The sequence below is a fragment of the Ascaphus truei genome, chromosome 12 (assembly GCF_040206685.1).
Source record: "Ascaphus truei isolate aAscTru1 chromosome 12, aAscTru1.hap1, whole genome shotgun sequence".
Taxonomy (NCBI): domain Eukaryota; kingdom Metazoa; phylum Chordata; class Amphibia; order Anura; family Ascaphidae; genus Ascaphus; species Ascaphus truei.
In genome coordinates this window covers 22,997,224-23,019,723 of record NC_134494.1, presented here as the reverse complement: position 1 = coordinate 23,019,723, position 22,500 = coordinate 22,997,224, and the positions used below count along the sequence as shown (strand labels likewise).

Below are 22,500 nucleotides of genomic sequence, written 5' to 3'. Positions count from 1 at the left end.
AAAACTTTCCATGAAATGAGGGTAACAAGCTATTTCTACAATTGGAAGCAAAAATGATCTATAAGCTGGAAAGTATTTCCCTAAATAGTTTGCATTAGAATTTCAAGTTGGCATGCTTCCTATGGCTACGTGCCACTGACTGCTGCTGCATGTTGGTGTGGTGCTTCAGTGTCAAGTACTACAGATATTGGGACGTTTTGGGATATGCCAGATTGCATTCTTAAACTGCAAGACAGAGCGCAAGAGCGCTCCCTGTGCTCATGGCTACGTTGGTGACACTGACTCCCTGGTATGTCCACACTACATGGTCCACCCGAGATGCTGTTTTAGATTGGTTGTTGTATGGACTTCCCACAGTACAGACGGTCCTCGGTATCCGACGGTCCGCTTTCCGGCGAACGCCGTATCCGACGCCACATAATGCCGTCTGCTGGATGCATTATCCGACGTCGGAACCGCTTGTCCGACGCTCACCGCCGGCGATTAACATGGTTCCGCAATCCGATGGCCCGTTATCCGACGGCGGTTTGCGGGACGCATTCTGTTGGATAAGCGAGGGCCAGCTGTACATTGATTCAGAGGCACCTCTTCTGAGCCGACTTTCAGCTGTGTTAACTACACTGGCGACACACTTTATTCGAGCTCGGCTAGTCCCACGAATTCGGGTATACCCGGGTGTATTGAGGTTTGTGACTGTTTTCTGCCCGAGTGCATTGGGTTATTTTCCAGGCAGGGATTGAAGCATTTTATTCCCGCTGGCTGCAATACTGCACAGTATATATATATAAACTGCATTACAATTCATGAATTTATGCCATCTGGTAGACACGCGAAGCATTGCAGCCTATTAAATCCTAATCATTATCATTTAACAGATCAGCCGCCCGTCAGCCAGGCATGAACCCAGGCTGGGAAGGCAAACGCAACGGGGCTTGTCAGAGGTGAGGAGCGGCGCATTCCAGGTATCTGCCAGGTACATACTGGGTATTTGCTCGAATAAAGTGTGTCGGTGCAGTATAACAATAAATCGCTCCTTTTTGTGTTTTCACCCTGTTTCTAAGCAATGTGTCTCACTTGGGTACTGGATCTGTTGTCGCTGCCTTTTCATTGCCTTCCATTTTTTGTATCTATTGGGGCCTCTCCATTGTAGACTTCAGCCCCAAAGAAGGTTCTTTAGGGCAGGGGTTGCGCAAAGTGGGGGGCAGGAGATTTTCCGGGGGGGGGGAGCGGCGGCTACAGAGGTCTCGCGCACTCCCCCAAGGCATTTAAATTAAATGCCAGGGGACCGTGCGAGGCCTCTGCAGCTTCTCCTACCTGGTCTTCTGCGTCGCCAAGGTAACCCGGCGACAAATTACGCCGCGGTGCCATAGCAATGTGACGTCACATGACCCTGCAACGTCATTTGACGCTGGAGTCAAGCATGAGGTGGGGGCGCGAGCCGGGAGGTGAGCAGGCAGCGGGCGCAGGATCAAAACTTTGCGCACACCTGCCTTAGGGGATCGAAACACAAGCTTTTATCTGGACAGTAACACACAACTCTTGTGCATCTGAAATCTACACACTGCTATATTTTTAGACACTGCTATATTTTTACACACATGGTAGTTGGGTGATGTATTGAATATTTTTTTGATATTGGCCTACAATGTATCTTTTGAATGGCAATGATTTCATTTGCGTGGATTCTAGCATGGTAACATTCATATATAATGCTTTCTGACTACTTAAAAACATGACTGCTGTGCTGTCACATATGGAGCGGTTCTGTGGCAGTGCAAGGAGAAGAAAGAAATATAAGAGTGCTTTCTAGAATGAATGAATGGTAATTGAACGGGACAAGCAGCAGAACATACTACAAGCTACAGCCTTGTGTAAGGGTTGTATTTTGCTGTTCTCCTATTACTACTTCAACCCATTTGAAGCAGAAGGGTTAATTAGTTTTGAACTGACATGAGCTGCCTTTTCATATTTGTCTTAATGTATTTTCCCCCTTTTAAGCTTGGCCTGTGCTGCAGCGATTGATTTCCACATGGAAAATGCTGCGTAACCCCATCGATTCCTTTTGTGGTCCACTTAATGGCCATAGGGTATTTTGGCTCCGACCTCCCTGCGGCTCCTATTGTATGATCTTCTGTTGCACATTTCATGTTGTCAAGCTGTCAGAAAGTGAAGGTTGTGTACGAGGCACAGAATGTACAAGTGGATGCATTACAAGTTCAGGCCTTGTCACTTTAACCTCTCTAAGGTTGCGTCCATCGTGGAACACGGCAGCTTCCGCGCTCCGAGATGGCGTCGCACTTGAAATACAAACTTGTTTGTATTGCAAAGTGTGTAGCGCTAGCGTGCACGCACTATGCACATATGCATTGGCGTCATAGTGTTTGTTACGTAGCTCGCGCCATATCCTGCACTTTGGACGCGGCTTCATGCAGCAGCGAAAGGGGTTATAACGTGGTGTCGGCTCCCATGGCATTGGAGGGTTTTTAGATGGGGATTGTTTTTGTTTTTTGGTTCCGGGTCATTCCATCTTAACTACTATACACGCAAGGAATATATCTTGGACGTTGAATTCCTTTTAAAGAAGCAATCCAAACTTGCCCATTTTTTTTAAAATATATTTTAAACAAAGGATTGAAGCAGAGGGTTCCCCTGGAGCTGAGCCCCATTAATTTCAGCTCTGGGGAACCCCTGCTTTTGGAGATACATACCTCCATAGGCCCCGCCGATAGCCGCTCCGCTAGCAGGGTTCACGTAATGGCAGAGTTTCAAAGTTTGCGGGCCAACAAGAAGCGGTGACGTCACCAGGGTTACGCTCTGGAGACCCCCCGGCTCCAATCCTATGTAAGAAGATTTAAAAAACCGCTTGGGTGGCTCCTTTAATCTTGCAGGATTTGCCAAATGACCCTGGCAAATGGTAGCCGAGTGCAGATGGACGTTCACAGAGGTACACAATTGGAGACTTTATAAGGTGAAATTATAACGAGGCTTTATTGTGCCTTTTCCTTAACATCAGGAAACCAAACAAGGGTTAAACAAAGCTTCTATTCACTTGGGAGTGGTTCTAGTGAAATACTATGCAATTCACAACTCCCTTAGTTAAGCATGTCTCCCAGCCCCAAACACATAGCATGAAATGAACAGATATATAAAAAGTCTTGTAATAAGTCTTATCTGTTCCTTGTAGTTTGGAGGGAAAATCTTCTCTGTCCCTGGTTGCTACCTTTTCTTCAGGGTTTGTCAGCATTCAGGTTTAGAAGTTTCCCCTGTGTCTTGGAAGCAGCTCTGCTGTGTCTTCTGGCAGAGCTCAAGACATGGTCAGCTCCAGAGATCTGTGTTCTCTTGGTCAGTCTCTCCTGGGAGACTCAAGAACCTCTGCTCTGTCTCCAAAGTTCAGCTCACACGTGAGCTAAGGAGTCACTTCCTGTCTCAAAGGCAGGCTTTTTCTAAGCCATCTAAATCAGGCAGGTGGTGTTAGTTAATTGCCTACCAGCAGTTAACCACCACACTGCTGGATTAGAGGCACATTTGTGAACAGGGATAAGTCCCCTATTACACCGAGTATCTGTGGTTTCAGCAGATCCATAACCTGATCCGGCTTCTGTTGCTTAACACGCTCTGAAATATTAATCTCTCCTCCTCCCATGCAGCTTCATTGAAATCATAGCTAAATGATGCCCCGGGGCGATAAAGCATTGTGGTTTCAGAGGGACAGAACGTGTCTTCAGAATTAAATAAACAAGTCTCATGTTGCACACTTTATTAAAATTGAAATTGGCCAACTCTTTTTATATAAGATTTCTTTTATGCGTCCTGGCACGCTTCCGATTTAAATATCCGGATGAAACAAGTTGCGAGACATTAAAGGTCTGATATTGTCTGGTAACAAAGACACAAGCAATGGAAGTAAAAATGCAGGATGTGCTGGTATTGGAGACCCGGTTAATTTCTCTCCTTGTTCTGTTGACATTTGCAGCAACAGCATGCATACCTTGCTGCTTCTGGATACTACTTGTGTCAATGGGAACAATATGTCCATATCCATGGCCTGGTTGTACATAGTAACATTGTGTCTAGAGTGTACGCTAATGGAATAACAACTCATCATTTATGGTTATCTGGTGACATCCTGGTTTATTACATAAGTGACATTGAAAGGTGCATGCAACCTGTATGTATAAATTGAGATATGTAGTTGTTGTTAAACTTAAGGCTACAAAGGCTTTACTTCAATAGGCACAATACAGAATAATTATCAGAATGCAATAACAAGAACATTCTGTAGATATGTACAGGCATACCCCGCATTAACGTACGCAATGGGACCGGAGCATGTATGTAAAGTAAAAATGTACTTAAAGTGAAGAACTTCCTTTTCCCCACTTATCGATGCATGTACTGTACTGCAATCGTCATATACGTGCATAACTGATGTAAATAACGCATGTGTAACAGGCTCTATAGTCTCCCCGCTTGCGCACAGCTTCGGCACAGGTAGGGAGCTGGTATTGCTGTTCAGGACGTGCTGACAGGCGCATGTGTGAGCTGCCTTTTGCCTATTGGGCGATATGTCCTTACTCGCAAGTGTACTTAAAGTGAGTGTCCTTAAACCGGGGTATGCCTGTATATCAATATTTATATAGTGTCCTAAGCACTTTACTAAGACAATACATTACAGGCAATTAGAATGCAATAAGTGCCACAGTCCGATAATGGGAAAGGAAATCCCTGCCCCGGAGAGCTCACAATCTAAGCAATGTCGGTGTTGCAGTGACCAGGCCATTTCCAGAAGCCTTTAAAAGCTGCTTTCCTCCAACATTCCCCACATTTCCCATGAAGTGGCACGGCACGGGATGTGGCCAGGGTTGGAAGTGTCACGGGATGTGGCCAGGGTTGGAAGTGTCACGGGATGTGGCCAGGGTTGGAAGTGGCACGGCACGGGATGTGGCCAGGGTTGGAAGTGTCACGGGATGTGGCCAGGGTTGGAAGTGGCACGGGATGTGGCCAGGGTTGGAAGTGTCACGGGATGTGGCCAGGGTTGGAAGTGTCACGGCACGGGATGTGGCCAGGGTTGGAAGTGTCACGGGATGTGGCCAGGGTTGGAAGTGTCACGGGATGTGGCCAGGGTTGGAAGTGGCACGGGATGTGGCCAGGGTTGGAAGTGTCACGGCACGGGATGTGGCCAGGGTTGGAAGTGTCACGGCACGGGATGTGGCCAGGGTTGGAAGTGTCACGGGATGTGGCCAGGGTTGGAAGTGTCACGGGATGTGGCCAGGGTTGGAAGTGGCACGGCACGGGATGTGGCCAGGGTTGGAAGTGTCACGGCACGGGATGTGGCCAGGGTTGGAAGTGTCACGGCACGGGATGTGGCCAGGGTTGGAAGTGTCACGGGATGTGGCCAGGGTTGGAAGTGTCACGGCACGGGATGTGGCCAGGGTTGGAAGTGTCACGGCACGGGATGTGGCCAGGGTTGGAAGTGGCACGGCACGGGATGTGGCCAGGGTTGGAAGTGTCACGGGATGTGGCCAGGGTTGGAAGTGGCACGGGATGTGGCCAGGGTTGGAAGTGGCACGGGGTGTGGCCAGGGTTGGAAGTGGCACGGGATGTGGCCAGGGTTGGAAGTGGCACGGGATGTGGCCAGGGTTGGAAGTGTCACGGGATGTGGCCAGGGTTGGAAGTGTCACGGCACGGGATGTGGCCAGGGTTGGAAGTGTCACGGCACGGGATGTGGCCAGGGTTGGAAGTGGCACAGGATGTGGCCAGGGTTGGAAGTGGCACGGGATGTGGCCAGGGTTGGAAGTGTCACGGCACGGGATGTGGCCAGGGTTGGAAGTGTCACGGCACGGGATGTGGCCAGGGTTGGAAGTGTCACGGGATGTGGCCAGGGTTGGAAGTGTCACGGCACGGGATGTGGCCAGGGTTGGAAGTGTCACGGCACGGGATGTGGCCAGGGTTGGAAGTGTCACGGCACGGGATGTGGCCAGGGTTGGAAGTGTCACGGCACGGGATGTGACCAGGGTTGGAAGTGTCACGGCACGGGATGTGGCCAGGGTTGGAAGTGTCACGGCACGGGATGTGGCCAGGGTTGGAAGTGGCACGGGATGTGGCCAGGGTTGGAAGTGTCACGGCACGGGATGTGGCCAGGGTTGGAAGTGTCACGGCACGGGATGTGGCCAGGGTTGGAAGTGTCACGGCACGGGATGTGGCCAGGGTTGGAAGTGTCAAGGCACGGGATGTGACCAGGGTTGGAAGTGTCACGGCACGGGATGTGGCCAGGGTTGGAAGTGGCACGGGATGTGGCCAGGGTTGGAAGTGTCACGGCACGGGATGTGGCCAGGGTTGGAAGTGTCACGGCACGGGGTGTGGCCAGGGTTGGAAGTGGCACGGGATGTGGCCAGGGTTGGAAGTGGCACGGGATGTGGCCAGGGTTGGAAGTGGCACGGGATGTGGCCAGGGTTGGAAGTGTCACGGCACGGGATGTGGCCAGGGTTGGAAGTGTCAAGGCACGGGATGTGGCCAGGGTTGGAAGTGTCACGGCACGGGATGTGGCCAGGGTTGGAAGTGTCACGGCACGGGATGTGGCCAGGGTTGGAAGTGTCACGGGATGTGGCCAGGGTTGGAAGTGTCACGGCACGGGATGTGGCCAGGGTTGGAAGTGTCACGGCACGGGATGTGGCCAGGGTTGGAAGTGGCACGGGATGTGGCCAGGGTTGGAAGTGTCACGGCACGGGATGTGGCCAGGGTTGGAAGTGGCACGGGATGTGGCCAGGGTTGGAAGTGGCACGGGATGTGGCCAGGGTTGGAAGTGTCACGGCACGGGATGTGGCCAGGGTTGGAAGTGTCACGGCACGGGATGTGGCCAGGGTTGGAAGTGGCACAGGATGTGGCCAGGGTTGGAAGTGGCACGGGATGTGGCCAGGGTTGGAAGTGTCACGGCACAGGATGTGGGCAGGGTTGGAAGTGTCACGGCACGGGATGTGGCCAGGGTTGGAAGTGTCACGGCACGGGATGTGGCCAGGGTTGGAAGTGTCACGGCACGGGATGTGGCCAGGGTTGGAAGTGGCACGGGATGTGGCCAGGGTTGGAAGTGGCACGGGATGTGGCCAGGGTTGGAAGTGGCACGGGATGTGGCCAGGGTTGGAAGTGTCACGGCACGGGATGTGGCCAGGGTTGGAAGTGTCACGGCACGGGATGTGGCCAGGGTTGGAAGTGGCACGGGATGTGGCCAGGGTTGGAAGTGTCACGGCACGGGATGTGGCCAGGGTTGGAAGTGTCACGGCACGGGATGTGGCCAGGGTTGGAAGTGGCACGGGATGTGGCCAGGGTTGGAAGTGTCACGGCACGGGATGTGGCCAGGGTTGGAAGTGGCACGGGATGTGGCCAGGGTTGGAAGTGGCACGGGATGTGGCCAGGGTTGGAAGTGTCACGGCACGGGATGTGGCCAGGGTTGGAAGTGGCACGGGATGTGGCCAGGGTTGGAAGTGTCACGGCACGGGATGTGGCCAGGGTTGGAAGTGGCACGGGATGTGGCCAGGGTTGGAAGTGTCACGGCACGGGATGTGGCCAGGGTTGGAAGTGTCACGGCACGGGATGTGGCCAGGGTTGGAAGTGGCACGGGATGTGGCCAGGGTTGGAAGTGGCACGGCACGGGATGTGGCCAGGGTTGGAAGTGGCACGGGATGTGGCCAGGGTTGGAAGTGGCACGGGATGTGGCCAGGGTTGGAAGTGGCACGGGATGTGGCCAGGGTTGGAAGTGTCACGGCACGGGATGTGGCCAGGGTTGGAAGTGTCACGGCACGGGATGTGGCCAGGGTTGGAAGTGTCGCGGCACGGGATGTGGCCAGGGTTGGAAGTGGCACGGGATGTGGCCAGGGTTGGAAGTGTCACGGCACGGGATGTGGCCAGGGTTGGAAGTGTCACGGGATGTGGCCAGGGTTGGAAGTGGCACGGGATGTGGCCAGGGTTGGAAGTGTCACGGCACGGGATGTAGCCAGGGTTGGAAGTGGCACGGGATGTGGCCAGGGTTGGAAGTGTCACGGCACGGGATGTGGCCAGGGTTGGAAGTGTCACGGGATGTGGCCAGGGTTGGAAGTGGCACGGGATGTGGCCAGGGTTGGAAGTGTCACGGCACAGGATGTGGCCAGGGTTGGAAGTGGCACGGGATGTGGCCAGGGTTGGAAGTGGCACGGGATGTGGCCAGGGTTGGAAGTGTCACGGCACGGGATGTGGCCAGGGTTGGAAGTGTCACGGCACGGGATGTGGCCAGGGTTGGAAGTGGCACGGGATGTGGCCAGGGTTGGAAGTGTCACGGGATGTGGCCAGGGTTGGAAGTGGCACGGGATGTGGCCAGGGTTGGAAGTGTCACGGCACGGGATGTGGCCAGGGTTGGAAGTGGCACGGGATGTGGCCAGGGTTGGAAGTGGCACGGGATGTGGCCAGGGTTGGAAGTGGCACGGGATGTGGCCAGGGTTGGAAGTGTCACGGCACGGGATGTGGCCAGGGTTGGAAGTGGCACGGGATGTGGCCAGGGTTGGAAGTGGCACGGGATGTGGCCAGGGTTGGAAGTGGCACGGGATGTGGCCAGGGTTGGAAGTGTCACGGCACGGGATGTGGCCAGGGTTGGAAGTGTCACGGCACGGGATGTGGCCAGGGTTGGAAGTGTCGCGGCACGGGATGTGGCCAGGGTTGGAAGTGGCACGGGATGTGGCCAGGGTTGGAAGTGTCACGGCACGGGATGTGGCCAGGGTTGGAAGTGTCACGGGATGTGGCCAGGGTTGGAAGTGGCACGGGATGTGGCCAGGGTTGGAAGTGTCACGGCACGGGATGTAGCCAGGGTTGGAAGTGGCACGGGATGTGGCCAGGGTTGGAAGTGTCACGGCACGGGATGTGGCCAGGGTTGGAAGTGTCACGGGATGTGGCCAGGGTTGGAAGTGGCACGGGATGTGGCCAGGGTTGGAAGTGTCACGGCACAGGATGTGGCCAGGGTTGGAAGTGGCACGGGATGTGGCCAGGGTTGGAAGTGGCACGGGATGTGGCCAGGGTTGGAAGTGTCACGGCACGGGATGTGGCCAGGGTTGGAAGTGTCACGGCACGGGATGTGGCCAGGGTTGGAAGTGGCACGGGATGTGGCCAGGGTTGGAAGTGTCACGGGATGTGGCCAGGGTTGGAAGTGGCACGGGATGTGGCCAGGGTTGGAAGTGTCACGGCACGGGATGTGGCCAGGGTTGGAAGTGGCACGGGATGTGGCCAGGGTTGGAAGTGGCACGGGATGTGGCCAGGGTTGGAAGTGGCACGGGATGTGGCCAGGGTTGGAAGTGTCACGGCACGGGATGTGGCCAGGGTTGGAAGTGGAAAGTACATGTGTAAAACAAATAGTGTACACTAGTTGAAGTCCAAATCCGACACGTTTTTGAGGACTTAATAGGAAAGCGAAGTACAATGTTTCCCACTTGCTCTTTGTATATACAGTAATTGTACAGATTTACACTTGCACATCCCCCACAACCTTTCTAATTTTGACTTCCTCTCACAATTCCTCAGCGGGGGCTTCGCACAGACACCTGTGATAAAGCCACCCGTCCCGTCCACCCCGCACCCCCTACAAGAGAGACCCCCCCCCCTCCTCTCTATAAGTTACCAGCATGGAATAGCTATGGGCTCTTGCGCATTAATTAACGGGAACTCCTGTGGTTTATAAGAATATCGTTTATGCCGAAATATGTAAGTGTTGCTTATATTGTGAGCAACCTTTCAGCACACTACCTTATTATGTTGTTATGTGTTGCCTGCCATTGTTGTCCTTATAGGATTACAATGACTATTTCAGTTGCCTGCAAATCAATCTAGCACAGGGGAGACCAACTCCAGTCCTCAAGCGCTAGCAACATGTCAGGTTTTCAGGATATCCCTGCTTCAGCACAGATGGTGCCGTCTTTGACTGAGCCACCTGTACTGAAGCAGGGATATCCAGAAAACGTGACCTGTTGGTGGCCCTTGAAGACTGGAGTTGCCCGCCCCGGATCGAATGTAACATGGACAAAGCACTTTTACGGCTTGCAGCAGAAAAGCAAGAACCCTGTTGGAGAGAATTCTGCTAATATTGTCAACAATGCCCTCTTTTCCTGATACTAAAATACCTTTTTTATAATTATTATTATTATTTTAAACTTGTCTTAATGTAGATTATCTCCAGCCTCTCTTTGCAATGTATCTAAATGTCACATTTCTAGGGCCTCTCTTTGCAATGTATCTAAATGTCACATTTCTAGGGCCTCTCTTTGCAATGTATCTAAATGTCACATTTCTAGGGCCAGAAAACATTGGCCCCGGCTCCTGAATAGGACTTCTTCCTGCCCAATGATTGAGATTGTATACACATAAAAGCAGGTTGTTTAATATGCCTTGGTTCTTTTCCCAAAGTATTCCCCACCACCCCCCTCAAAACAGAAAGCAAAATAAAAACATTAATGCATTTCCAAAGGGCCCCAAAACCTGTTTCATGGCATTAAATTATGGGTAATAACTTGCAAAAGTTAAATAACATTCGATAGATTGACATCCGAATATACATACGGCAGGTTCTATCAAGAATATATTCGTTATGTTTTTAACATGCAGTGACCCGGCGCTCCAGGTGACAACAATACCCCAGTCCAATGGTCAGTCCATGTGGATAAGGAAAGTTCTTTACAATGTTCCAGTTGATGAAGAAGTAATGATCCAATTTCTGGCTGTTGTTTCCGAACTCCTCCTAATGTGCAATAGACAATAGAGAAAAGCCCATTGCGCAGCCACAAGAACCAATAAACGACTCCAAAAAGAATTAAAATAATGAACTTACAAACATATTGTCGCTATTCCTTTGAGAGAATCTGTGCTTTAAACCACTTCTTTTTCCAGAATTCACGAATCCCCCGTGTTGTCCGTCATTTGTCTAATTTTCTGTCTGCTCACAGCATTACCACTCAGAGATGATCCCCATGCGTTCCCAGAAAGGAGATGACATGAAAAATTGATGGTGCAGATTGATAAAATTTAATAACAATAGAATTAATAAAAACAGCCAAAGGCTTACTCACATAGGCCAGGCTGTGATAAAACAGCTGACAACGTGACATCCGCAGCTTGATGCAATCAGGTGTATTAGCCTCTGGGATGATGGCGCTCTCACTACTAGCAAACCCAGGGATTGGAGTCTGGCTCGGCGCAATTGCCCTACGTCGCCCCCCTTCTCCAATTTTCGGGTGCTATCGCTATCTCAGCTCGTGGTGGCTCGTGGTGGCAGTCCACTGATGAAGTGACCACATTGAGTCACGAAACACGTTTGGAGAGGGAGGAGCTAGAACTGATACGCCCGTCAGTAGCTGAGAGATCAGGGGAGACGCTACCGCGTGACGTCATCGAGTTGCGCACGGGTTGACGGCAGTCTCTCAGAGTAGAGAGCAGAGTACAGAGTGCAGTGTTTGCCACCACGAGCTGAGATAGCGATAGCACCCGAAAATTGGAGAAGGGGGGCGACGTAGAGGGCAATTGCGCCGAGCCAGACTCCAATCCCTGGGTTTGCTAGTAGTGAGAGCGCCATCATCCCAGAGGCTAATACCCCTGATTGCATCAAGCTGCGGACGGCACGTTGTCAGCTGTTTTATCACAGCCTGGCCTATGTGAGTAAGCCTTTGACTGTTTTTATTAATTCTATTGTTTATTAAATTTTATCAATCTGCACCATCAATTTTTCATGTCATCTCCTTTCTGGGAACACATGGGGATCATCTCTGAGTGGTAATGCTGTGAGCAGACAGAAAATTAGACAAATGACGGACAACATGGGGGATTCGTGAAATCTGGAAAAAGAAGTGGTTTAAAGCACAGATTCTCTCAAAGGAACAGCGACAATATGTTTGTAAGTTCATTATTTTAATTCTTTTTGGAGTCGTTTATTGGTTCTTGTGGCTGCGCAATGGGTTTTCTCTTTTGTCTATTGCACAATCGGAGGAGTTTAGAAACAACAGCCAGAAATTGGATCATTACTTCTTCATCAACTGGAACATTGTAAAGAACTTTCCTTATCCACATGGACTGACAATTGGACTGGGGTATTGTTGTCACCTGGAGCGCAGGGTCACTGCATTTTGTATACTATTGCCTGTAAACGAGTTTGTGAGAAATTTGTTAGGCAGGGACCCTTTTGGCAGCCTTCACTTAGCATTAAGCTATTCATTCACATATTGTATATACACATTCACTGTTTTTTTGCGCTGAGCTATAGGGTTTATCATTATTTTACAATCATGTTTTTAACATGATTTAATAAAGAATTTGTATATATTTTTCCATTACGTTTTTGGAAAAGGCTTTTCAGACAACAAGGCTCACGTGTAAGGGAAGGTTACTCCTTTGTAAAGAGCCAATTAGGAGTGAAATGCGTTGGAGTTTTGATGGTGTCCCCATTTTTACATGTTTTCTAATACAGTATGCTTCCAATATATTTGGGTATTTGTGATGCAATTCCTCTCTTTCGGTCGTTGTTGATTACTGTGTGCTGATTTTTTGCAAATACCGGTACTAATCATGAAGGTTCAGCAGCACTCCTTCCCCTCAATATGTGACTAGCACCCTCTCTATACACCTTTTATGATCCACTTTAAAACACACCTGCTTAACGAAGCATATGCGTAGCTCTATGGCTGATACTATATACCTCATACATAAACCATGGCCCCCTGCAGACACACTTACCAGAACGCCCTCCTACTGTCTCTGTAGGTTTTTCCTACCTATCAATTAGATTGTAAGCTCTTCGGAGCAGGGGCTCCTTTTCCTAAATGTTACTTTTATGTCGGAAGCATTTATTCCCATTATGTGTTATTTGTAATTTATATTATTGTCAGGTGTATTACTACTGTGAAGCGCTATGTACATTAATGGCGCTATATAAATAGACATAAAATACAAAACCATATACATTGTTTGAGAATCAGTTTGGTAGAATTTTGTAAGCGTTTAACCCAATAACGAACAGGAGTCTTTTGTAACTATTCAGCAACTGTTTAAATATTGTAAATGCCATGTGATATGACTCTAGATTAACATTGTATTAATATTAAGCGTTTGATCTAAACATTGCATCGGAGATTTTTATTGCTTTGATTCATATCTTTTACTGTACACATTTCCCATATTTTTTGTGGATTACGGATGTGACGTGTTCCAGCAGCCGGTGAGATTTCTATTAACTCTCCGTAGTTGGAAGTGAAATATACAGTGTAATACAAATATACAAAAAAAAATACCAGTTTTTTTTACTAAAAATATTTTTGGTGTAGTTTTACCCAAATCCTTAATTATTATTATTATTTTTTTTTTGTACTATAAACCTTTTGCTTGATGAAGCAGAAGTACTGTGGGGAACCAATGTTTTCCAATATGTAGTTGTGCAAGTGAAATACAGCTCAACCCCCTTATAACGCTGTGATTGGGGTCCAAAGAATCACATCGCGTTATAAGCGGATCGCATTAGAAATAATGTACAATTGTATGCATTGTACAATAAAGTATTTAAGATACCAATAATCGTGTTGTAAAGTATTCATAAATAACAAAATTGGGAGACACGCTTACATCGCGCTATAAGCGGATTTACGTTGTAACGGATCGCGTTATAACAGGATTGAGCTGTACTTATCTTTTTTTTCAGTCTATATTGACTAATTGTCTGAAAGCCCTATACACCAGGAATATTATTGCTGTCGTTAATAACTTTTGTTTTGGTACATGCATTCCATAAATCTTTGGTGAGATGATACATGCATGTATCGATGGTGAACACTATGGAAAAGCATCGTGCTGCCGAGTGTTGCCCTCCATGTGCTGTTTTTGCACTTTGCTCTCGATGACGTGGGAAGCAGCATTGCAGCCTCAAATGAGCTCTGATTTGGGTTTCTATCTAGCACGTATTAAATGTCTCGACGGTGATTGCAGGAAAAAGCATACCTTGTGTAATCTATATACAAATTATTCCTTTCAGAAGTTAACTATGCATTTTGTTCTGCTCGCTAAGCCAGAACAAGCAATCCTATTGGAACAGACGATAAACAGAGCGAAAAACCCAAGTGAAAAAAAAAAACAGGGTCAAGAAACATTTGTCCAAGTAATGGAAAGAGAAGTCAAAATGTCTTGACAAGCTGTGCTACAAATTTGGCTATATGCATTTGATATTCTCTCCCCCCCTCCGCTCCCCTCCCCTCCCCGGATATAAATATAACACTAAATTGAACCCGATTGACGTCACTGAGCAAGATAACATCTTTCGAGTTTAGTGCTGACGTTTGTGTGTGATTTCAGCGGTTTAGCAGCACTTCTGTTTTTGTCTGCCGGCGACCTTGTATAAACCCAATGCTACTGTACAATCCAGCACAGCTTTGCAAAGACATGTCTTTCAGGCCCCACAACAGCAAAGACGCTCATACTAAACGTTCGTCTGTGTACAACACTAGCCGTTCTCTATGTTAGACGCTTCTTTTACTAGCCTAAGCTCCTGTTTGTCTTAGTAACAGCTCATAGTAAAAAAAAAAAAAGAAAAGTCTGCTTTTTTCATATGCAGGACAAGCTTTATTTTGTGAGCAATGCCAAGAACAACATTCATACAGAATAAAGGCAAATAGTCTGACATCCGCTTTATTTATTTTTCTTACGGCGTAAAATGCATGGTATTTACTAGGTACCTTATTTTCAAAGAAATACCATTCAGGATTTAAAACCCCCCTTAAATCTGTTTATGGCAGGCGACACCCCAATGAAGGAACTTTTATTCTGAAGGTTTTAAGATAAGGTTTTAACTTATCCAGAAAGTCCGGAGGGCTGTATTTACCGAGCCGTCTTTTGCCATAAGGCACTTTGCGGGACTAAAAAAGACTTTATAGCCCATTGATTTGAGTGGGCTGTAAATTGTCTCCCAGGGCTGGCTTGGTAAGTATGACCCGTTGTCATGATGAAATTACGAGATATTAAGTATTTTAATCAATCTGGTGCTTTAGGGTAGTGTTGTACCGGGTTGCGGGTAACCGGCCAAAATCAATGGTTCTACCCGTCCGGGGTAGCCGATTTGACACTTACCTGCAGGGTGGCGGCGACCCTGCTCCCTCCCGCCCAACAGTGAGCCTCTGCTCCCGCCCACTGCCCGCCCCAACAGTGAGCCTCTGCTCCCGCCCGCCCCAACAGTGAGCCTCTGCTCCCGCCCACTGCCCGCCCCAACAGTGAGCCTCTGCTCCCGCCCGCCCCAACAGTGAGCTTCTGCTCCCGCCCACCCCAACAGTGAGCCTCTGCTCCCGCCTGCCCCAACTGTGGGCCTCTGCTCCCGCCCGCTGCCCGCCCCAACGCACTTACCAGAACACCCTCCTACTGTCTCTGTTCCTCCTACCTACCAATTTAGATTGTAAGCTCCTCAGAGCAGGGACTCCTCTTCCGAAATGTTTACTTTTATATCTGAAACGGTTATTCCCATGACCTGTTATTTGTATTATTTGTTATTTATATGATTGTCACGTACATTACTACTGTGAAGCGCTATGTACATTAATGGTGCTATATAAATACTATATATACTCCTGATGAAGCCAACTTTCCTATTGGCGAAACGCGTTGAGTAGAAACCTCCCAGGAAGAGAAAGGATTGGTGCCGAGTAGCTGCCTATCTCAAGCCATACCGGAAGTGACGTGACACATTGGAGACCGTGACGGAGCTGAGTTCCATACGAAGACCGGAAGTGACGTGACGCATTGGAGACCGTGACGGAGCTGAGTTCCATACGAAGACCGGAAGTGACGTGACGCACTGGAGACAGCGACAGAGCGGAGCTCCAAATGCTGCAGTGTAAGCCAGACTGGAGACGGCCCGGTGCGGACAGGCCACATAACAGAGGCGGCGGGGTGAGCTTCGGCACGATCCATACCTATTCACCTTGAGTGATACATGCTGTTTTATCATTTTTATATTGTAAGTGTGCAATTTTTAGCATCATTATAAAGCATTTATTTTGTACCATTGATCTGCACCATAGATATTTTTTCTTTATCCTTTCATGCCATAACCGTATGGACTTCTGAGTGGGAGTTGCAAACTTTGCCTATATACAGAAGATTTTACAGATCCAAGTTACCTGTTGTTGCCCTTACACTACTACCATCTTGTGAGTAGCCAAGTTATTCACCACAATAATCCCAACTGATTGAATTTGTCTGCACTTAGATTGTTCTTTTGTTGTTGCTTTTCTCCTACATGCTCCCCCTGGGTTGCGAGAATACATATAAATAAAGGACATACATACATTGAGGGGAGATATTGTTCATTTGAAGGACCTTTGCGGAAGGTTGAAAAGTGGGCCAGCTAGAGAGCAGTGTATTAACCCTTGTGCTGTGTATTAACCCCTGTTCCTTATGCAGGTCATATTCTCACAGGTGTGTCGTACGTGACGCCCTTAATATCAATAACGTGATCATTCTAAATCATACTAAGTATAGGGCTTCACGGTGTCCCTCTGTGTGCTGCATCACTCTGCTATCCTACAGTCACTTCTTGTTCTGTCATTTGTGGCTCTGGGGCCATGAGACCATTTGCCAACAGCGGGAGGGGCTGTTGTAAAAGATTGCAAATTGAATTTAACGTTTTCATTTGAGACTGCGTTTTTTTAGCAGTGATGTATGACCAGTGTTAAATAAAAATCTATGCCGCTATGTAATTTAGTTATAGTGTATCTTCCTGTCATGCATGGAGAACTTAGTCATGTGAAATTAAATTGATGCCTGTGATAACTGGAATGTCCTTTTACCATAATTGGTGATGTCAAAGTGGCAGTATGGCAACTCCCAGTTTGTGTGTGCGTACATACATATATACATTACACGTGTGTGTGTGTGTGTGTATATATATATATATATGTGTGTGTGTGTGTATATATATATATATATATATATATCTCTTTGTCGAGGTAAACACTCCTTAAGTGCATTTTTGGAAAAAATCACTAAATGCACTTACTGACTGAATTTCTTGATATTTCTATTAAGAAACGCATTAAAGACACATAATCCTTTAGAATTTGTCATATCAAAATGACTTACTTTTTAAATACAGATTTTTTCCTGTCTAAAAGAACATATAATCGTCTCAGTACTCAGAGAATATAGTTCGACTTTTACCTCTACAATGAGTGTGTGTGTTGGGTTGTCAGGTGTTCAGTATTGAACCGGACAGTTCTGTATTTGGACACTGTCCAGTAAAAGATTAGAGGTAATACTGGACATGTATGTGTCCCGGTATGACCTCTCTGGGCATAGTGACCTGCCTGGCTTGAGGGGCTGCAGGACTGTTGCTAGGGTGCTGGGCAGCTTCCTCCATCCTGATAGGCGGCTGCTGCTGGGTAATGCAGCCAATTAGGAGGTATCATGAGCAGAGGGTGGGAGAGAAGGAAACCACATGGAGCGGCGATAGACGTGTGTGTTGTGTGTCTTGCACCTTTCACCATTGTGTCCAGTATTTTTGGAGAACCCACCTTGCAACGTGTGTGTGTATAACTCAGTGTTTCCCAACTCCAGTCCTCAGGGAACCCCAACAGGTCAGGATTTAAGGATATCCCAGCTCCAGCACAGTCATTTTGACTGAGCCGCTGACTGACCCACCTGTGCTGGAGCAGGGATATCCTTAAGACCTGACCTGCTGGGGTTCCCTGAGGACTGGAAAACACTGGCTATAACTTGTACAATGTAGTTAAAAAAAAATATATACATTTATATTATTCTATATTCTTTTTAAAGAAACAGATCTGGTAAGTGTGTTAGGGTGAATCCTGCCATTAAAGCAGCAATCCACACGGTTTGAGATGTTTTTGTAAAACTTTTTGGGTAAATAAGCTTACCTGAACCATTGTTTACCGCGGCAACAGGTCCGCCAGGCACAAAATGGCTGCAGGGTCAGGGCTTGCTCCCGCTACCTGTAGAAAGATGAAGTTGGTGACTGGGGGCCATGTTGGTAGTTTCTTTATCTATTTATTCTTGCCAACTCGGAAACCTGCCTGCTTGAAATTTACCAGAATGTCCGGGAAACAGACTGGATTGCTGCTTTAAAAGGCCCAACACAAGACGTTTATAGAAAAAATAAAGATATTACTTAATGCATATATATCACACCCAGACCCCTATTTGATATGTATTAATAAAGTAATGTTAAACTTGTATAGAATTTTTTGTCTACCGTGCATAGACTGGCCCTCCCATTTTGAGCGAGTGCTGCCATTGTGTATGTCTATCCCACCCTCTCTCTCTATCCCCCCTTCTCTCTCTATCCCCCCTCTCTCTCTCTATCCCCAATCTCTCTCTAACATCCCCCCCTCTCTATCTCTCCCTCTTTCTCTATCCTCTACCCCACCCCTCTCTCTCTACATTTTCCCTCTCTTTCCTCCCCTCTCTCCTCTTGCCCCCCTCTCTTCCTCTCTCTCTCTTGCCCCCCTCTCTTCCTCTCTCGCCCCCCTCTCTTCCTCTCTCTCTCCCCCCCCCTCTTCCTCTCTCTCTCTCCCCCCCCCTCTCTCTCTCTCCCCCCCTCTCTCTCTCTCTCTCTTCCTCTCTCTCTCTCTCTCTCTCTCTCCCCTCCTCGCTCTCATCTCTCTCTCTCTCTCGCCCCCTCTCTTTCTCTCTCTCTCTCCTCAGTGGTGGCAATGGATTCCCCACATTGTTGGCAAATAGCTACGGTGTTTATCTACTAAAGTGTAATAGCAGTGATTGAGGTTTTAATGGTTTATTCAAAATGAAAGTTGTTATACTTGGCCCTGCCAGCTTTTTTTAAACTTTTTTTTTTCCCCCTTACATATCGTGTCTTTTCTTGTTCAAATCTTTTGCCATGTATTTGAGTTTTCTCTAGCAATCAAACAAGCAGAAGTATGACATTTGTTAAAATGATAAACCATACAAATAATATTTGTTGCCGGAATGGGTTATGCATAAAAACCAGGTTCAACAAATAGTCCAGTTGTGGTATATGGTACTGTACATGCATACCACTCTCTTGTGGGTATCTCCCTTCATATTAAGCTATTTATCATGCTGTCTGAGGGACGACCTTGAGTCTGCTTTCTCGATCTATCCAGACGTGTGTTATCCACCTGTATGGCACTATACAATATGTAGACCTCACACGTGTGTGCGCTTGCTTCCAAGCACAACATGTAAACATTTGAACAGGGCGTCTCCACCTTTCCTGTCTGTGAGGACCACAGCATGAGCTGTTCTTCTGCTACACACACCTGTGACACGGTGGAAGCAGAAGGAACAGTGCCACAAACGCACGCAATCGGGGACAGGGTGGTTTGATCTATTTCACACTATTATTTGTTCTCCTTGTAACATCCAGTTGATGTGAAGAAGATGATGAGCCGATTGTTTGCATTGGCACTGTCACCTGCAGTCATTTTATCCAATGCTTGTTCTGAACAGTAACCTGGAATGGGCAGATGCAGGCAGGCAGGCAGGCTTGCTTGATTGGTTGTTGTTTTTTTTTGTTGCAATGTGCTTTAATTGGTGAGACCATGGAGAGGGCGGGGGGTGGAAACTGTAGCTGACAATACTCTACATCAGGGGTACGGAAACTGTGGGGCGCGAGATTTTTTTTTTTTTTTGGTGGGGCGCGGTGGTTTAGCGTGAGGCCTCTGTAACTCACTTACCTGAATTCAGGTGGCGATTCGCCATGGCAAAGTGGTGTCAAATGACGCCGCAGGTGATGTGAGGTCACATGACCCGCGGCGTCATTTGATTGCCGTATTTAAGAGTATTGTTGGAGGGAGGGGCGACACTGGTGGAGAGCAGGCAGGAGGGCACAGCACAGAAAGTTTGCGCACCCCTGCTCTACATCATGGGTGTTTCAAGCCCCCCAACAGGTCGGTTTTCAGGATATCGCAGCTTCAGCACAGGAGGATCAATCAGTGGCTCGGTCGAAGACAGACAATGATTGAGCCACCTGTGCTGAAGCAGGGATATCCTGAAAACCTGCCTGTTGGGGGGTGGGCTTGAGGACTGGAGTTGAGCGCCACTGCTCTGCATTGCATAATGGAAACATTCAGAGTGGTTTCCAGTAAAAATAAGGCGAGGGTCAGTTTAGATTAGTTACAAGCCTATGCCTAAAATTGATTGTTTTGTGATCAATGTCACTCCTCAGCAGATCTCAGGGGAGCGAAGAAGTCATGCATGAAAGAAAAAAAAATATATATAGTGCAATATGCTATAACTAATGGTGATATATATGAAAGGCTCCCAAACGAGCTATTTGATTTTCCAGCGACCGTCGCCTGACTGTCGCGTCGCCGGCACTATAAGCGTAGCCTTAAGATCACAGAAATACTGACAAAATAGCACACATTAAACACTTGCTGCTCAAAGCTTGTTTTCATCATTTGTACAATAAATGTAAAGCTGAAAGAAACTTTTATCTGTTCAGCGCAACTGAAATACAAAATAACGGTATGTTGGCATTTGTAAAATTCCAGAAAGTCCTCTTCTGTTTCCAAGTCCCAGTGAATTGGAGTTGCAATAATGTGGTGACGTACACCCTCTGTTTGTATCCCTTATGTGCTGCAGAACGGATTACTGCATACATGCAGATTTACAATACATGCATCATGAGAGCCAGTTTCAGTAAAATGTGTATGTATGCGATTTTAAATTAATAGCAATTTTTCTTTCCTCTCGTCCTTTCAGATGATTCTTTGGGATTGGGATTTGAAGCAGTGGTACAAGCCCCAATATCAGGTAAACGTATTCATTATTTGTTTGCTATTGGTAATCCCTGGGAAGGCAACAACACAATTATTTGGGCAAATAATTCAGGGAAAATTTGACCTCGAGAGACTGGCCCCCACTTTTCTGGAGCTTATAGGGTTAATAATAGCACGTACTATACTGTATATACTACATATTACTATATTTTAGAAAGGCACAACTTCCAATGATATCTTATAAATGTGGAAAATACACTTTTCACTGTTTCTGGAATCGTATTGCCTTGTTTTAAAATAATCTAAAATAATCTCTCTGGCATTCAAGCCCAACCCCATGAGTTTCATATTCATGCTTTTATACGGAGATTGAAGTTCTCAATTGGTTTTTGAGAAGTCCCATTAAAGCTGCAGTTCAAGCTGCTGTTTTAAAAAAATATATATTTTTTTCCCCAGTCAATATGTGCATCAATACAGTCTGCACAGTGACAAGTGATTAGCTAAGCTGCAGATCGATCCGTTCTCCTGTAATTGATCGCTTGCTCGGGGCTATTTAAATTCAGTTCGTGCACAGCATTGTGGGCAATGTAGTTCCTGGAATATGATGGACTGGACAGTTACTAGATACAATTGGTGCAACTGCTCTTATTTGTATATGTAAATCATGTGACCATGTATAATACTACTTTCTTACCTAAACTGGCCGTCGATCAGCGCTCCTGTTATACATCTGTCAGTCCTGCTTGTGTGCTTAACATAATAGCTGCTTCGGTCAGTGTAACTCTATTGTTACAGTGTACAGCTCAAACTGCTGGTAAGATCTTGCACTGCTGGGGAGGTGGGCAAAAGTCTGCTATAGAAATCAAAGGATGCATTAAAACTCCTTAAAGCTGCAGTCGGTTCAAGCAATATGCTACGTGTGTTTTTAAAAAAAAAAATAATAAATCAGTTCTGTACTATGAGAATACTTGTAGCATATAAAAAAGCAATTGTAAAGACCTTTTAATGTATTCTAATGTAACAAGCATTTTTGTTCCTATAGCAAACGTTTACAAAGTCACATCCCCTTCCCTTTTTGGAACAGCATCACCTTTTTGAGCCCTGCCCTCTCTAGCAGTGAACCAGTTGAATCTAGGGCCTGCCTGGTCACATGATCTTACTCGAACGTTGGCTGTCAGTCCAGCAGAAGAGGACCCAGGATGCATTTAGTGAACCCCGAACCGAAACTTCAGTGATCGATTACAGGAGAACGGATCGATATGCAACTTATCTAATCACTTGTCAGTGTGTAGATTGTATTGATGCACATATTGAATGGAAAAAAAAAAAAAACACTTTCCCCCCCAAAAAAAAACAACAGCTTGAACTGCAGCTTTAAAACTGGCATTTAGAGTTGAATAAACAATACAATAATTCAGTAAGTATTTAATACTACAGAATTGGATCATTTTTAAAAACACATATTTTGCACGTTTTGCTGCTTTAAGTCGAGATGCATTTCCTTCTAACTTCCCCTTTGTTTCTTTGCTGCAGAATGCTGGGGGGTGGAGCGGAGTGGATCTCTCCGTCCTGAACGAGGCACGGAACATGGTTTCTGATCTGTTGATCGATCCCTCCCTGTCCCCACAAGTTGTTTCCTCACTTCACAGCATTAGCAGCTTGATGGGGACTTTCTCAGGCTCATGCAGACCAAAAGTGAACCCGTTTACACCCTTTCCTGGTTTCTACCCGTGTGCGGAAATCGAAGACC

At 47.2% G+C, this 22,500-nt stretch overlaps 1 protein-coding gene across 1 annotated transcript in view; it reads left to right on the top strand.

Annotated features, from left to right (window-relative positions):
• The window catches only part of LOC142463860 (cGMP-inhibited 3',5'-cyclic phosphodiesterase 3B-like), a gene marked incomplete at its 3' end in the record, with an annotated part of 138,241 nt that extends 115,742 nt beyond the window's left edge, over positions 1-22,499 (top strand). The window contains exons 2-3 of the mRNA XM_075566674.1: positions 20,734-20,784; positions 22,284-22,499. Coding sequence (XP_075422789.1) covers positions 20,734-20,784; positions 22,284-22,499 — 267 coding nt within the window. The remainder of the gene's footprint in view (positions 1-20,733; positions 20,785-22,283) is intronic.
• Between the last annotated feature and the right edge of the window lies 1 nt (position 22,500).